Raw genomic sequence first — 17,061 nt, forward strand, 5'->3', positions numbered from 1 at the left:
CTTACACAACAGGGTCCCGGCTCCCCCCGGCTGGGGGCGGGCCTCCTCCCTGGAAGGACGGCCGAGCCCAGGGCCCAGCCGCGGGAGGGAGGGGCGCCAGGTAAACAGGGGGATTGAATTGGTCATTTTCAATCACGCTTCTGAAAAGGGAGCCAATCAAATAATGGGATGGCTGGGGGGGCGGGAGGTAGTAAGAGGTAAAAGGAAGCCCCCAAGGAACCTGCTTCCTCTTTTTCCCGGCCTCACCTAAGCGCAGGAGCTCGGTACGTAGCCCTCAGGAGGAGGGGTCGTCGGGGAGAGCCCTAGAGAGACCCAGAGACGGGTTTCAGTGCTCCCGGGAACATGGGTCTCAAGGTGCCGGCCACAGATTTTAGGCCAGGGGCCACCTGCCCAGCGCAGGGACAACCAGGCCCACACCCACTGGCGATCAAACCCGGACAGGTAAAGGGACAGGTAAGAATAGAGGCGAGAGGCCGGAGCCACATGGCAGCCGGGAGGGCGCTTAGCTTGGGGCTGACCCGGGTTCAATCCCCGGCACCCCATATGGCTCCCCAAGCCCGCTAGGAGTAATTCCTGAGCACAGAACCAGGAGTCTTGAGCACCGCGGAGCGTGGCCCCAAAAACAATGTAGGGAGGGATCCGGATTCCTCTGTTTAGACTTAACCCGGTGGGCTGGGAGGTTGGGCCACACCCATACCTGCAGGGTGCGGGGGATCAGGCCTGGGTCAGCCACGTGCAAGGCAAGCGCCTTCACTGTCCTATCTCTCCAGTCTCTGAATTTGGCCTTTTTTTTGTTTGTTTTTTTTCCCTGAGAGGGAAATCCCGCCTAGTGGCTCCGGCATGGCTTGGGAGATCCAGCCAGCTGCGTGCAAGGCCTTGCCAGTCTTTAAATGCAATTTCTCCGAGCTCAGAAATCCACCTTGCTGGCTGCAAGGAACCTCGCTAAGAGTCCCAATCTCCCCATCACGCTGCCTTCATTATTTTATGAAGGCAAATCTCGGGCTGGAGCGATAGCACATCGGGGAGGGCGTTTGCCTTGCACACGGCCAACCTGGGTTCGATTCCCAGCATCCCATAGGGTCCCCCAAGCACCGCAGGCAGGAGTGGTTCCTGAGTGCATGAGTCAGGAGTAACCCCTGTGCAACGCCAGGTGTGACCCAAAAGCAAAAAAATGATCAACCTCAGAGCTGAACTTACTTAGAAGTAATCTGTAGTTATTTTTATCAGGGAGTCACAATCTGGATTGCCCAAGTCTGACCCTTTTTTAAAGGGGGGGGGCTCTACTCCACATGGTCCCGAGTGGGGCATTTAATTTCTTCCATTTGCAGTGTTGGAGATGCATCCCAGAGTCTGAGCCGTGCCTCCCGGGGGTCCCCCGAATCTGGGGGGATTCTCTTATCACCGGGACCAGCTCCACCAGGTGAGCCGCTGGGCCCCAGAGCCTGTTTCCTGTCCGAGTGGAGGCGTGTGTGCCTGTAACGCTGCAGCCGTTACACCATGTGGTGGTTTAAGGATTGGACATTTAAATTCTCGGGATGAGTCTCCGACGACTCGGCCTTCCGGGGTGAAGGGTGTTAGCTGAGCTGAGGGCTCTGGGGGGATCGTCCTGTTTTTCTGTTTCTTGAGCCTCATGCCCACCTAACTCCCAGACCTTACAAGAGCCCGATTTTCTACCCCGTGCAGCTGAATGCTTCCAGGCTATGCTCTCCCTGCCCGGGGCAGTCGCCCAAATGGCCCGTGCCCTGAGGGAACTTGGTGGGGCGGGGAGACAGTGAATGGCCACATTGGAAGGGCTGGGGGAGCCTTAGTAACCCCTGTCAGCCCGCTAGCACTTAGCTCTTGGCTTGCGGGTCCGCTTGTTCTTGGAACTGAAGAAATAACCTCACTGTACACAGGAACGTGGACTGTCCCCGCCGAGCGGGTGTCTCGCTGGGAACTGCAGCTGGACACAGCCTAGCGCTGCACCAGTGGTCTTCAACCCGACTGCTTCCCTCCCGCCTCTCCTTGCTGATTTTTTTGGCCTCATCTCCACAGACCTGACGTTCGGATTCGTCCTCCAGGCTCCTGTCCCTGCACCGTCTCCTGCTCTGGTTGAGACCCACACGGCCTGGGTCACGGGCCCTAAACCCCAGCCAGTCAGACTGGCAGCTCACCTTTTATTATTTAACTAATTTATGTATTTAACTTATTTTAGATTTATTTTTGTTAGTATTTATTTTTATTTATGAATTTAGCTTAAAATTATGTTTTATTTATTTAAGTTATTTATCACTTATTTAAAGTGCTCTACTATGTAACTTTAATCCCTTATTTATCTAATTTATTTAATTGTAAAATAACTAATTTATCACTTATTTATCATTTAATTTATTATTTATCTAGATGTTTTATCTAAATTTATTTTTATATTTTTATAATAGCTAATTTAACTAAACTAATTTATTTTACTAATTTACCACTTATTTAAATGCCTAACTTATTTTAGTTTTAAAAATAGCTTTTTTTACTTGTTATTTTATTTAATTTATTTGCTAATTTAACTGGTATTTTTGTATGTTTACATATTTTGTTTCTATTTACATTCTTGATTTTGTATTAGGTGTTTTTAAATATCTTTGCTTTTGTTTTACTTTGACGATTTTGCTTCTGTGAATTTAGTTTTATGTTTTGCCTTGATTTTATTGTAATTCATTTGAGAGTGATAATTTTGTTGGTTTGGGGTCACACCCATCTGTACTGGGCGGGCTCATTCCTGTTGTACTTGGGGGCTCTGGGGGTTCTGGGGGATCAAACCTTTATTTGAATTCATTAAATTTTGGTTTCATTGCTTAGACTGCATTTTCTCGTGATTCTAGCTGCGGGTCGGACCTGGGAGGCCCCGTCTGTGGCTTGGGGCTTCTGGGGTCCCCTGTGGGGTGGTGGGAGCAGCGTGGCCTGGTCACACAGGGGAGCCTGAGTGTCCTGCTGGCCACGGTGGGCGGGTCTGCCTGGAGAGCTGTGACCCTGCGGCCGATGAGCCTGGGGTTGAAATGTGAGGCAGACTCAGGGCCTTGCCCCGAATCCCACCCAGCCCTCTGAGGTCAGGAAATCCCATCTGGGTGAGTGGCTGTCTGATGCGGTTGTGAGTCTCCTCGGTGGTTTTCTGTTTGCTATGGGGTCCACCCGCAGTTCCCTCGGGCTGAGGAGATGGCCCCCAAGACGTGCCAGGGGTCAAGCCGAGTTTAGCTGGTCTCACCTGTGAGCACTGTGTCCTCGATCCAATATACACCTCCCCGCGTTTGGTTTCAGACTTTATTAGGAAGACAACCCTTCCACGCTATTTACACGGTCTGGGCCGAGCCCAGCATGAAGCCATTAACCACATCTCAAACCATGTTCAGTGGCTGGGCACAGCGGGCAGCAGCGGCCTTCACCTGGAGATGGGCACGTGGGCCACGTTCTAGGACTCAGAGGCTCTGTCGGTTCATCCGGGAAAGTAGCAGCTGGAGCCATATATACGCAGGGTTTCATCACAGCCTGGCAGGACTGGGCTGCGCCTCCTCTTTCCCTGGCCCGCAGCTGTCTGAGCCTCCCGCTGAGAAAACCCTTAGAGGAAACTGAGAGATGGTCTGGGTGATGCCAACAAACGCCCCCATCTTCTCAGCCCCACAGCTCAGTTTGCTTCCTTTCCCTGCAATCTGGGGTTAAGGGGGTCCCTTAAAGATTCCAGGACCAGGAAAAAGCCCCTTTGCCTACCCCAAGAGGCCCTCTCGAGACATTAAACTCAATTTCGGCCCCTCCCTCTCCGCTGCAATGAACGTGGGCAGAGACTGGGATGCTGGCTGGAATACTTGGTCTCTAACTGGCTAGAATAAACTTTCACGCATCATTGAACAAGTGGCCTGAGTCCTTTCACGCATCATTGAACAAGTGGCCTGAGTCCGGGGCAAGGTGCAGGGCTAACTTCAGATTCACGCTGCTTGGCCTTGGGGTGGGGAGGGGTCTCATCCGAGGGACGTGGGGTTCAAAGAGGTGTGGGGTTGCACTCCAATAAATATAAATAACTTGGCATGGTCCCAGCACCCAGCTGGTCCGGCACCAACTCTAGAATGTTCTAGAACCTTCTAACAAACTAAAGATTCAAAGGCAGGTGGCCCGGTCGAGTTCTACCTGGAGCAGCAGGTTCCGCCCACTGCCGGCTCCACTCCAGGCTTTGGGGTCTGTCCACCAGAGGAGGAAGTGGGTTCCAGAAGAATAAATTAAAGGGCCCAGAGTGATTTCATGGAGCACCAGTGAGGAAGCCCAAGAAAGGGCCCGAGACTGAGCGCCCCACATAGTCAGCACAACTGGGGCGTCCCCGCCGGGGTGAGGCATCGACGTGGTCAGCTCTGGGTTCCGGGGCCCCTGCAGCCACCCGGCTCACAGCAGGGCTATGGGCTTGTTCCCCGGCGCGCCCAGGTACTGAGGGGAGGAGGTGGTGGCCGGCGTGGCCACCCTGTCCGGTGTCGAGTAGGCGGCGTAGAGTCCGGTCACCTGCAGGTCTGGGAAGGACTGGTCACTGCCGCCGGAGATGGGGGTCAGGCCGGAGGCCCCCAGCTCACAGCCAAGCGGGGAGTCTGCGAAGGCCGCCAGCGAGTCCAGGCTGAAGCCCTCGTCCTTCATCTCCTCCCAGAGGTTCCCTTTCAAAGGCAAGAGGGCCTGTGAGGGGCCGAGCGACGGCACAGCGGGGAGGGCATTTGCCTTGCACGCGGCCAACCCGGGTTCGATTCCCAGCATCCCATAGGGTCCCCTGAGCACCGCCAGAAGTAATTCCTGAGTGCATGAGCCAAAAGTAACCCTTGTGCATCGCCGGGTGTGACCAAAAAAAGCAAAAAAAAAAAAAAAACAAAACAAAAACGGGTGTGAGCTGGTTTCCTGACGCCCGGCTGAGGGCTCCACACCGGCTCAGGGTCATGGTGGCAGCGGCAAAAGCCAGAGGGCAAGACAACGCCCCTTTCTCCGCACGTGCCCGCTCTTCAGAACGCAGGGGAGCAGCAGACGGCCCCCCACAGCGGAGCAATCTCACTTGGACAGTACCCAGCCTGCACGAGGGTCTGCTGGCCGGGAGGGCACTTGCCTTACATGCGGCTGATCCGGCTTTGATCCCGGCCGCCACACATCATCCCTTTTATCCAGGACAGAGCCAGGTGTAAGCCCTGGGAACCACTGGGTGTGGCCCCCAAACCCAAAAAACATCAGCGTTCTCAAGGGCAGACTCTTGAGAACTCTGCCCGGGGCTCTTGGGCATGGAAGAGTCGTGGGACTTCACGGAACCCCCCTGCCTTCTGCCCCCACTTGGTCTTTGCTCTGCCGGTGAGCACGGACTTGGCACAGTCACTAATCAAACACCAGATCAGACCCACCCGGGGAGGAATCCTGGCCCTGCCCCTTGCCAAGTGCTCAGAGAGCAGGGGATTCGTTCTGGCCTCCATGTCCCTCAGAAGGGGGACGTGGCCTGGCAGTGCCCGGCCAGGGCTGCAGGGGGACCTGGGACATCACTTGGCCTGGAGCTGGGTTTAGAGTCCGCACACAAAATGCTGATTCCTGCCAGGCGCTGGGGTACTGGCAGAGCGCCGTGCACGCAGACACCCCCCCTCCCATGTGCCCTCGTATTTCTGCCCCCACTCCCCCCTGCAGCCCCCCTCCAGCCTCACCCTGCAGAGCGAAGTCCATGATGCTGGGGTCCAGCGCGTCCACCTCGGTGTTCATGTCGGTGCTGATGTTGATGAAGTCCAGGGCGGCCCTGCCCACGGCCGAGTGGGGGCCGGGGCTCAGGTCGGCCAGGGCGTGCAGGGGTGGGGTCTGGGCCGGGGCGGGCGAGTCTGGGGCCAGGTGTGCCTGGGGCTGGACCTGGTGGTGCAGGGGGACCGACTGCAGGGACAGGGTCATCAGGGGCTGGGCTGGGAGCTGGGATACGGCCAGGCAGCCGTGGGCCCGGGCCACGGTGGTGCCGGGCGTCAGCAGAGGGGCCTCGGACGCCCCCAGCTTGCCAGGACGCCGACAACTCTCCGGCCGGTCTGAGATCAGCTTGTCCAGCTCCTCTGCGGGCAAGTGGAAAGGTCACTCGGAAGGCGCCCGAGAGCCCCGGGGGGGGAGGGGCAGCCCTGTATTCGCCACCTTGGGAATTCCCCGCTCGAGTGCGTAACTCGCTTTTCACTGTGGAAAAGCTTGTGTTCTCTCTTGAGCCATGAATCTCTCTTTCCCTCCTCCCTTTTTTTTTCTCAAACTCGGGGAAAAAAAAAATTAATGGGATGTAGATGCTTGCTTTGCACATGGCTGACCTGGGCTCAATCCCCAGCACCCGACGTGGTCCTCCAAACCCCACCAGGGGTGATCTCTGAGCAATTTTGCTCTCTGTGTGTGTATTGATCTGTAATCTGCCTCTTTTTGTTTGTCTTAATTCAAAGTTTGTTTTCGCAGTGGGCACGCAAGGCAAGTTCTTGCTTTCCTTGGGGGACCTAGTGGTGCTCAGACACTATGGGGGCCTGGGGACCAAACCTAGACCTCCTCTTGGGCCCAACACACAGCGGGGACGGTGCTTGCCTTGCACACGGCCAACCCAGGTTTGGTACCCGGTACCCCATGTGATCCCCTGAGCTTCACCAGGACTGATCCCTGAGCACTGAGCCAGGAGTAAGCCCTGAGTACTGTTGGGTATAGCCCAAAGCTCCCCCCAAACAAAACCAAAAGACACCCAGACTTCCTGTATGCAAAGCGTGAGCTCAGAGCCTTGAACAACCCTGCCAAGCCCTAAAAATATTTTTATCTGTGATACTCGCATGACACGACATGCTATGTATTAAAACTTGGCCATGCTCTATATTATAACCTCTTTTCACCAACAAAATTTGGAACGTCCTCACCTTCTAAAAGTATTTTATGTAACACCTGTCTTAGGATATGTCTGCGTCAGGCCTTCTTAGGGATGTCTGGGTCTCTTAGCACTTTGACATGAGTTAGATGGATTTGGAGGTGGATCATTTTGCGCATGAACCTTTTGCTCAAGACTTTGCTCTCACAGCGGGGAGGGCGTTTGCCTTGCACACGGCCGACCCGGGTTCGATCCCCGGCATCCCATATGGTCCCCCAAGCACTGCCAGGAGTAATTCCTGAGAGCAAAGCCAGGAGTAACCCCTGAGCATCGCTGGGTGTGACCCAAAAAGAAAAAAAAAAAAAAAGACTTTGCTCTCCTCCACTGACGTGGCCGGAAGTAGAACAACTGAACCAAACTAGTCCAAGTGGGCACAGCTGGGCAGGTGTTACGCTCTTAATTTGCTCTAAAAGAGTTTGATGGGGCTGAAGCCATAGTACAGCTTTGTGGGTCATTTGCCTCGAACGTGGCCGACCTGTGTTCAAATCCCGGCATCGCATACTGTCCTCTGAGCCCTGCCAGGAGTAACCCCTGAGCACCACCAGGCGTGACCCAGACTGCCGAAAAAGGAGAGAAGTTTGCCGAGTTTGACAAGTGGCAGGAAGGCGCTCCTTCGTGCATCTTGTTCTCTATCATCTGGGCTACTAAGGTAGGAAGGTGACATCTCACAGCATTTCTTTTGGGTCTTGGTTTTTGGGGCCGTATTCAGCAGTGCTCACGGCTTACTCCTGGCTCTGCTTACCACCTGGGGACCATCTGGGGTGCCTGGCTTACTCGGGAGTCACTCCTGCTGGTGCTCAGGGCGGTGGGGGGGGAGGGCACCGTATACAGTGCCGGGGATCAAACCGGGGTCAGCCACATGCAAGACAAGTGCCCTGCCCGCTGCCGTGTCTCTGCAGCCCCGCGTCCAGCGTGCCTGAGAGAAACCGGGGCAGGCCAGCGAGCGCCCACGGCCTCTCCCCTCCCTGACAAGGCTGGTGACGGGGAGGTCAGCTGGAAGGAGGGAAGGGGAGGCCCCTCCAGGTGCCCTGGGGCCCCCACATCTGGGTTGGGACTGGTCACCGGCTGGGCGGGGCAGGGCAGGGCAGGGCACGGGCAGGGGGGCCGGCCTCACCAGGGTTGGCCATGCTCCGGCGGATGGCGGCCAGGTCCTTCCTCTTCCACTTGTGCATCTCCTCCTCCATCTTGTCGATGCGGGCCAGGTTCAGGGCCCACAGGCAGCCCTTGCGGGAGGCGCCGCCTAGTTTGTTCTCCACCTTCTCGAAGCACTTATTCAGGGACAAGTTGTGACGCACTGAGTTCTTCCAGCCGTCTGGCGCGGTCTGTGTGTGTGCGGGGGAGGGGGCGGGGAGACAGTTGATGACTTTGGAGCCCCCATCTCCCCTGGGACTGACCCCTCACACTCACCGCCTGGAGTCCCACACTGAGCCTGGGCCCCGGGAGACAAGAGGGCCAGGTGGGGACTGCGGCAAAGGGAGGGCCCTTCTCTGATTGGAGCCGCTGCCAGGGGGAAGCACTTCCGCGCTGGCCCGAGGTCACTGGAGAACAAGGCCCAGGGTGGCTGGCCCTCCCCTCTGCCCCCACATCCCCTGCCCCCCCATGTGGAAGGAAGCAACGGGGGTGATGCTCCCACATGGATACTCGGGCAACAGTATTAGGTTAACTCTTTGGTTTGGGGCGGGGCACACCCAGCGATGCTCAGGGGTGACTCCTGGCGGTTACTCCAGGGGACCATAGGGGTGCTGGGGACTGAGTCTGGTCAGCCGCACACAAGGCAAGCACCCTGCCTGGGGGAGTATCTCTTCGACCCCTATATTAAATCATTGTAAAGGGCCCTGATACCTTTTGTAAAGCACCACACACACACACACACACACACACATACACACACACATACACACACACACACACACACATACATACACACACACACACCCCATTGTGCTACGACATTTCTGCAGTCATCCAGTTGTCTCTACCCTCCTGTGCTCTGTTCTGCTTTGAAGGCAACAGAGATCCCTGTGCTAATGGGCCTCCACCTTCCAGAAGCTTCTGAGCCCCTTTCTGACCCAAGTTCGATCTCCTGCATCCCATAGAGTTATCAACCTAAGCACCACCGGGAGTGCAGAGCCAGGGGTAAGCCCTGAACATAGCTGGGTGTGCCCCCAACCGAAGCCGAAGATCACATACGGAGTGATCCCTGAGCACTGCTGGGTGTGGCCCCCAAACCAAAATAGATTAATAGGGGAGAAAACTGAGGCTGAGAAAGAGGACGTTTTCTCCTTTATTTCTGTCTTGTTGCCGGGGGTTAAACCCAGGAGCTTATACACAAAGACAGTGCTTCCTGCCACGGAGCCATGTGTCTGGCCCTTGGCTGAGTTTGGGCTGGGTTACTTCCCTGGTCCCTCCACCCTTTGCTCCCTAGACTCTGGCAAACTCCTCTTCAACCCTCAGAGCCCTGTTCCAATGGCCCCTCTGTCTGGATTCCTTGCTCAGGTACAGATGTAAATGGGGGCTTCTAGCTCAGCCTGGGGGCAATACTGGGTTCTGACAGCACCGGGACAGCCATGGCCCTTACACACACACACACACACACACACACACACACACACACACACACACAGGCTGGGACCCTGACCTTGAAGTAGGGGAAGTGCTCCTTCATGAAGCTGTAGATCTCACTCACAGGCAGGCTGCCCGTCTTGCTGTTCTTCAGGGCCATGGCGATCAGACAGCTGAGGGCAAGAGAGGGGACAGGCCAGGCCTGGCCACAACTAAGGCTGACAGCCCAAGGGCACCTCTGCCAGGAAGCCTGTCCTGCTTGACACCACACGCAGCCACAGCCCCTGCTCAGCTCTCGTATTTTCTCATGGCCCCAGCTCCTTGCACCGCCTGCCCTTCTCCTTGACCCTGAGGTCAGCCCGCAGAGCTGACTTGAGAACCCTTATCTCTCCTTCCTCAGCACCAGCCCCCAGCCCCGGACTCATGTCTGTGATCCTAGGCCAGGTGGCACCCCAAACTCCTGTGAGTTACTATCTAGTATCTTGTGTCCAGTATATGTAACTTGTATCTTGTATACTGTGAGTTATGTATCTAGTATCTTGTATTCTGGTATATGTAACTTGTATCTTGTATACTGTGAGTTATGTATCTAGTACCTTGTATATGGTATATGCAACTTGTATCATGTATATGTCTGTGAGTTATGCATCTCTATCTTTTATCTGGTATATGTAACTAGCATATGTCTGTGAGTTAAGTATGTTGTATCTGGTATGTGTAACTTGTATCTTGTATACTGTGAGTTATGTATCTCGTATCTTGTGTCTGGTATAGGTAACTTGTATCTTGTATACTGTGAGTTATGTATCTCGTATCTTGTGTCTGGTATAGGTAACTTGTATCTTCTATACTGTGAGTTATGTACCTAGTACCTTGTATTCTGGTATATGTAACTTGTATCTGAGTTATGTATCTAGTATCTTGTATATGGTATATGCAACTTGTATCATGTATATGTCTGTGAGTTATGCATCTCTATCTTTTATCTGGTATATGTAACTAGTATATGTCTGAGTTAAGTATCTTGTATCTGGTATATGTAACTTGTATCTTGTATACTGTGAGTTATGTACCTAGTACCTTGTATTCTGGTATATGTAACTTGTATCTGAGTTATGTATCTAGTATCTTGTATATGGTATATGCAACTTGTATCATGTATATGTCTGTGAGTTATGTATCTCTATCTTTTATCTGGTATATGTAACTAATATATGTCTGTGAGTTAAGTATCTTGTATCTGGTATGTGTAACTTGTATCTTGTATACTGTGAGTTATGTATCTAGTATCTTGTGTCTGGTATAGGTAACTTGTATCTTGTATACTGTGAGTTATGTATCTAGTATCTTGTGTCTGGTATAGGTAACTTGTTTTTTTTTTTTTTTTTTTTTTTGCTTTTTGGGTCACATCCAGCGATGCTCAGGGGTCACTCCTGGCTCTGCACTCAGGAATTACCCCTGGCCGTGCTCAGGGGACCATATGGGATGCTGGGAATCGAACCCAGGTCGTCCGCATGCAAGGCAAACGCCCTACCCACTGTGCTATCACTCCAGCCCCGTAACTTGTATCTTATATACTGCGTTATGTATCTAGTATCTTGTGTCTGGTAAAGGTAACTTGTACCTTGTATACTGTGAGTTGTGTATCTAGTATCTTGTGTCTGGTATAGGTAACTTGTACCTTGTATACTGTGAGTTGTGTATCTAGTATCTTGTGTCTGGTACAGGTAACTTGTACCTTGTATACTGTGAGTTGTGTATCTAGTATCTTGTGTCTGGTATAGGTAACTTGTACCTTGTATACTGTGAGTTATGTATCTAGTATCGTCACCATTTTATACATCAGAGAGTCCAGCGGGCTCAGAGACTCCCAGCTACTTGTCTGAGGTCCCATAGCCGGTGGAATGCCAAAGTGGGGTCTTGGGCTCAGTGTCAGGATGGTCCTCACAGAGGGCTGGTCCCACCATGGGGTCCCCCTCCCCAGGGACCCCGGGCTGTGCTCTTGGCCGAGTCCCCGCCCCACCCGAGCCCGTGCCGACCTCACCTGTAGGAGTAGATGGGCTTAGGGTAGTGCTTGGGGTGCGGGTCCTGAGACGAATGCACGGCCACGCGGGGCTGGGGGTAGTGCGCCCGGACCCCAAAGGGGGACCCGTAGAGGCCCGCTGGAGGGCACTTTCCCCAGGGCAGGAGAAGGGAGGGGGCAGAGAGAGGTGGTGAGAGAGCATCCGTCACACACGGTAGCCCCCCAAAGAGAGATGAGGGGCCCCAGCCCCGGAGTTGATCTTGTTCCCACCCGCTGCGAGGCTTGTGGGGGGAGGGATTTGGGGGTGCCACTCCTGCACCCCAGGGAATAAACCAGCCTTAGGGAGCCAGGACTGTGTGCCCCAGACCCAGGGTTCATGCAGGGGCCCGGGCTCCCCCGTACCTGCTGCGTGCCAGGGGGCAGCTGGAACTGTGCCGGAGGGGCGGGCGAGTACAGCTGCGGCGCCCCCTGCAGGCCAGCCGGGGCCTGGCCCCCCGCGGAGAACTGAGTCATCTGCTGGGGCCAGAGGAGGAGGAGACAGAGGGTCAGGGTGGGCAGGAGCCCCGGCCTGGGGGCGCCTCCTGCTCCCTGCTCCTCGGAGACACTTACACTCGCTCCGTGGCCGGCCAGCGGGCCCAGGCCCAGTATGCCCGGGGGGGCCAGGCCTGCGGGGCCGTGCAGCAGGGGAGCAGCAGGGACTCCTGTGTGCAGGTCAGCCGCCCCCGCCAAGGCACCTGCAAGAGGGAATCACAGGCTGGAGGAATGGAGGCTGAGGACAGGGACAGCCTGGTCCCCCCAGCACCTGCATAGGATCAAGTCTCACACACACACACACACACACACACACACACACAGAGTGTAGGGGAAAGGCATCTAGTTGGTGCTCGGCAAATCGAATCACTTCATATTCAAGTTGCATATACCAGCTTTAGAACACGAAGGAGAACGGGCATCCACCCCAGGTGGAACTCGGGGCCAGCCTAGGTTTTCCCGTCTGTACAATGGGCCACTGGCGCTTCCTACCTGGTTCAACTGTGGGGATCATGCCTGTAAAGCGCTTTTGCCCATGGCTGGACGCACATTAGGATCAGCCGTGCAGGTCAGCACTGACCGTGAGAGTGGCGACGGTGGTGTCGTGAGCACCTCAGTTCTGGTCCTTGGTGAGACTCAGGCATCAATTTGTGGTCCAGTGTTCCTCTTCAGAAACATGCCAGAGTGCCGGAGACCGAGGTCTAAATTTCCCTCTGTGCCTCCTTTCCCCTCTGCCAAGCCCTGACCTACTGCCAAGGATTAGCTGAGGAATAGTGGATGTGTGCTCACACACACACACACACACACACACACACACACACACACACAAACACACCTGTGCCAGGCTCTGACACCACTGGCGATCACTAGTGATCATTCCCAATCAAAGCTGGCCCACATGATGGCCCTGCCCTGCTTCCCTTCCCAGAAAGCCTCGTGGGTCCCTTAACTCTGATTTCTGGTGGCCGCCTGGCCTTGTCCTTTCTTCCCTGACCAAGCCTGAGGGCTGCAGCCCCCCCAGACTCAGAGCTCCAGGCTTCCCTCAGGAGAGTGCGGGGACTCCCACGCTTCCAGAGGACAGAGACGCCGAGGGGAAGGGCGGCCTCCGCAGTCGCCACTCAGCACCTCAGATGGAAGGGCCCCTGGGCGCTCCCCTCACGACGGCCCGGAACACTGTTCCGTTACCCTCCACTGCCGAGGAACCAAGCTCAGACTTGCCCCGGGTCGCACAGCTGCCCCTCATTGGGCTCGAGATCGCAGGATAGCAAGTTTGGGCCAGCAGGCTACATCTGGCCCGTGCCCTAGTTGTGTCAATAAAGTTTTATTGGCACATGGTCGTGCTGGCTCATTTACATACCAGCTGGACTGTTTCTCCTCAGTGGCAAAGCTGAATGTCTCGACAGGAAACGGACATCCCGAAGCCTCCGGTGTGACACCGGTCCTTTTATAGAACGTCTGCTGGCCCCACGCCGGAGGCTTTAACCAGGAACAATGTGTCTAATGCAATAGTCCCAGACCCCAATATATATTTTTTTCCAACTAGTGGTGCTTTTTAAGGACTGTGGCGATTGCCTTGTTTGATTGTTTCTCTTCAACATTTTCTTTTTCTTTTTTTGGGGGGGGTCACACTCGGGAGACCATATCGGGTGCTGGGGATCGAACCCAAGTGGGCTGCATGCAAGGCAAGTGTTCAACTCACTGTACTACCACTCCAGCTGTCTCCAACACTTTCTGTGACTGCCAGCATTTAGTCCACGAACTGTGGATGCCTCAAGTGACTGTTAACTGAGCATGTACTCTGTGCTCGCCCTGAGCTCAGCACTTTCCATGGACACTCTCTCTCTCTCTTTCTCTCTCTCTCTCTTTCTCTCTCTCTCTTTCTCTCTCTCTCCCTCCTCTCTCTCCTCTTTCTTCTCTCTCCTCTCTCTTTCCCTTTCTCCCTCCCTCCATTCCTCCATCCCTCCCTCCCTCCAGACTGGGGGTCAATAGAATTTTTCTGCAAAGGACCAGATTGGAAACATCTTAGGCTTTGCCTGCCAGAAGATTTCTGCACCCTTTAAACATGTTCTAAAAAATCTAACATGATAATTGTGCAGAGGGTACATCGGTCACATCTGGCTGATGGCTGGGATGTGCCGGAAGTTCTTGATGTTCTAGACTGAGCAGGAGAGGAAGGGGCTGGACTGTGAGTTCTTCTGGGGAACCTCGGCCAGGCCGGGGTCAGGGGAGTGGTGGGCAGGGAACCAGCCCCCAGCCTCTAGGGAAGGGAGAGGCGTCAGTCACTTTTGTCTGTGTGTGGGGCCATACCTGGTGATGCCCAGGGGCCACTCCTGGCTCTGTGCTAGGGGATCAGGTGATGCTCAGGGGACCATATGGGATGCCCGGGATCGAACCTTACCTGCTGTATTGTCACTCTCAACCGACCCCAGGTGTCAATTGAGAGAGGGAGGGAGGGAGAGAGAGAGAGAGAGAGAGAGAGGGAGGGAGGGAGGGAGAGACCACATCGCTGGGTGTCACCCCACCCCTCCCCTGCCCCCCCACCTTGCCCTGGCCCCCACCTGGGAGTGCAGGCGTCACACTGGGGCCACCCAAGTCCACGCGGCCACTCGCCATCTGCTGCAGCCGTGGCACGTCCACGGCCGTGAGCCATGACAGCGACTGCAGGTCCCCGGGAAGGTCATCGTCGCTGGCAGCGGCGGCCAGGAGCCTGTAGGGCGGGCAAGCACACCGGTGAGGCAGGGAGAAGGGGGCGGTGCCACGGGGATACCCTCCCCCCGGCCCCCTCGCCCTCCAGGCTGGGCGTCCAGACCTGGCCAGCAGTCGTCACACATTCCCGAGCCACCCCGTCGTGCCCCCATTCTCCCCCTGCACCCTGTCCCTGCCCCCCACGGGCAGACCCTCATGTCTGCGGAGCCCCGATTCTGGGCCAAGCGCCCCCTCAAGTCCACTTCAGAGTCCCCGTCACCCCAAGGTTGTAGCACCGTCCGTCTCATTTCACAGAGGGGACAACCGAGGAGCCGGCCTCTGCCCCACCCACACCAGGAGCCGGAGGCGCGAGGGAGATGCCCGTGTCTTAGCGACCCCACCCTTGACAGGTGGGGAAACTAAGGCACTGAGCCGCCGGCCCACAGGGAGCAGGAGGTAGGACGAGGCCCCAAGTCCTTCACCCGAGCTCACGCAGGCCCGAACCCCCGCTTGCCCGATGCTATGATGGAGCAAGTAGGTCTCTGGCTTGATGATGCTCTGGAGCGTGGGTGCCACCCTGTGCCAACCCCAGACTCCCATGCCTGCAGACAAAGTGTCCTGGGCCGCCTGGCTTGCACGTGACGGGCGCGGCGAGGGCGCCGCTGTCTCCTGGGCCTGGCCTCTCCCCTGCTCTCTCTCTCTCTCTCTCTCTCCTCCTCCCGCCACCCCCCCTCCTGCTCCGTCCGTCCGTCCATCCTGGTGTTTTAGGGCCACAATCAGTGTTGCCATGGCCACCGCTGCTGGCTGTCACAGGGCCCCGGGGCCGGCAGCCCACTGAGCTGGCATCAGGTGATTGGCTGCCTGGCCGGAAAACAGGCCTGGAAGAGATTTGAAAACTCCGGGGCCCTGGCCGAGGCAGCAGCTGGCCGGCTGCTGTCCCCCTGTGGCCCATTGTGTGACAAACGACTGCCGCCCCGTGGCACGTGGCCCCCATTGTCCCGGGGTCTCCAGGCCGTTGTTTCTGCAGCCTTTGGCTTGCTCAGGACTCGCCCAGCGGTGCCATCTGTCTGCTCAGGGACCGTGGGGCGGGGCCAGGGGGGGCCGGGGGGTGCCCAGTCGGACCCCACACGCCCTTCCGCACCACCTCGCAGTGACTGCGGCACTGGGCTGGGCCCAGGCTGGGCCTGCTGGGCCTCCAGGCGGCCCCCACCTGGGCGGTGACCGGGAGGAGCGGAGAGGCCCCACCCGAGGCCCCTGAGGAGTGGAAAGGGCCATAGGGACCTGGCGTGGGGGAGTCTGCCAGACAGACCCTCGGCCATTGCTGCGCAGCGCTGGGTTCTAGTCCTGCCCTCCCCTTAACGGCCGGCGCTTGGCCGCTCACTTACCCTCCCTCTGCGTCCGTCCCGGGTTTAGTCTGTCATGTGGGCATCCCCCCAGAGCCTGACTCAGGGGGTGTGTGTGGGAGGAGTCGAGGCGTAACTGCACGTGAAAGGCAGCGGTGACTGGTGACTGAGCTGCCGCTGCTCCCTCCCCATGGTGTCGGGAGGGGTGACAGCTGCCAGGGTTCAGGGCTGAGATTCGGACCGTTGCGGTGGCCGCAGCTGCGTGCCTGCCAGCCTTCACCTCTCTGCTCTCTGCCTGGCCCCCCTGAGCCCTGTGCTGTGCCTTGAGCCCCTGTACACATTGCTTTGGGATGCTCCACTCCCCCACCCCCAGGAGGTCCTCACAGGGTGCAGGGGCCACTCCCCAGGATGCCATCTAAGAGTATGGGGCCAGGCAGGTACCTGTGAGGGCGCGGGGACGCGGAGCTGACGGCTGAGTCATTTCCACAGCCCCTGTTCACATGGATAGTTAAGCTCTAACCACTGAGCCATCTCCCCGGCCCCTGTTCACACAGAGATTTACGGGGGTTTATGCTTGAGTGGCTAGGTGCTTGGGTGCTGGGAGTTCACCCAAGTGTTAGCCTCTGGGCTTGCCCAGTTCTGCCCCTGCTCTGGCCAGCCTAGTGGCTTCCACATACTCAGTCTCTCGTGTGCCAGACCCTGGCTCTGCTCTCTGTAAAGGGGGGGGAATTGAGACCCCAAGCCCCCCTGCAAGGCTCCAGCCCGGCCCCGTCTCTGCCCCCTGCCCTTCCTCCGGGCAGCTCTCCACCCGCCGCTCCCCGGCTGCTGCCTGAGCTCCCTCCACGCCACCGCCATGGCCTCGCTCCTGCCCCTCCCTACCCAGGAGTTTAGGTGGTAAAGTCTGCTCTAGAGGGACAAAGACTCCTACCCCCAACAGTGCTCAGGCCTTACTCCTGGCTCTGGACTCGGGGATCACTCCTGGTGAAGCTTAAGGGATCCTATGGGGTGCCTGGGATTGAACCCGGGTC

The 17,061-nt window shown here is 56.5% G+C and overlaps 1 protein-coding gene and 1 long non-coding RNA gene across 2 annotated transcripts; one reads left to right on the forward strand and one right to left on the reverse strand.

Annotated features, from left to right (window-relative positions):
- Positions 1–207: 207 nt before the first annotated feature.
- Positions 208–2,792, forward strand: LOC129407131 (uncharacterized). The gene is made up of 3 exons (XR_008631437.1): positions 208–453; positions 1,329–1,420; positions 1,896–2,792. It is a non-coding gene; the product is annotated as an uncharacterized LOC129407131 (long non-coding RNA).
- Positions 2,793–4,398: 1,606 nt separating this feature from the next.
- On the reverse strand, positions 4,399–16,225 carry FOXN4 (forkhead box N4). The gene is made up of 9 exons (XM_055147105.1): positions 16,176–16,225; positions 14,564–14,712; positions 12,084–12,208; positions 11,877–11,987; positions 11,496–11,623; positions 9,528–9,624; positions 8,004–8,211; positions 5,673–6,059; positions 4,399–4,658 (listed from the first exon to the last, which is right to left on the reverse strand). The coding sequence occupies exons 1-9, from the start codon at positions 16,223–16,225 to the stop codon at positions 4,399–4,401; spliced, it is 1,515 nt and encodes a 504-aa protein (XP_055003080.1).
- Positions 16,226–17,061: the final 836 nt, after the last annotated feature.

Source organism: Sorex araneus, chromosome 9, assembly GCF_027595985.1.
Source record: "Sorex araneus isolate mSorAra2 chromosome 9, mSorAra2.pri, whole genome shotgun sequence".
In the NCBI taxonomy this organism is placed as follows: Eukaryota; Metazoa; Chordata; class Mammalia; order Eulipotyphla; family Soricidae; genus Sorex; species Sorex araneus.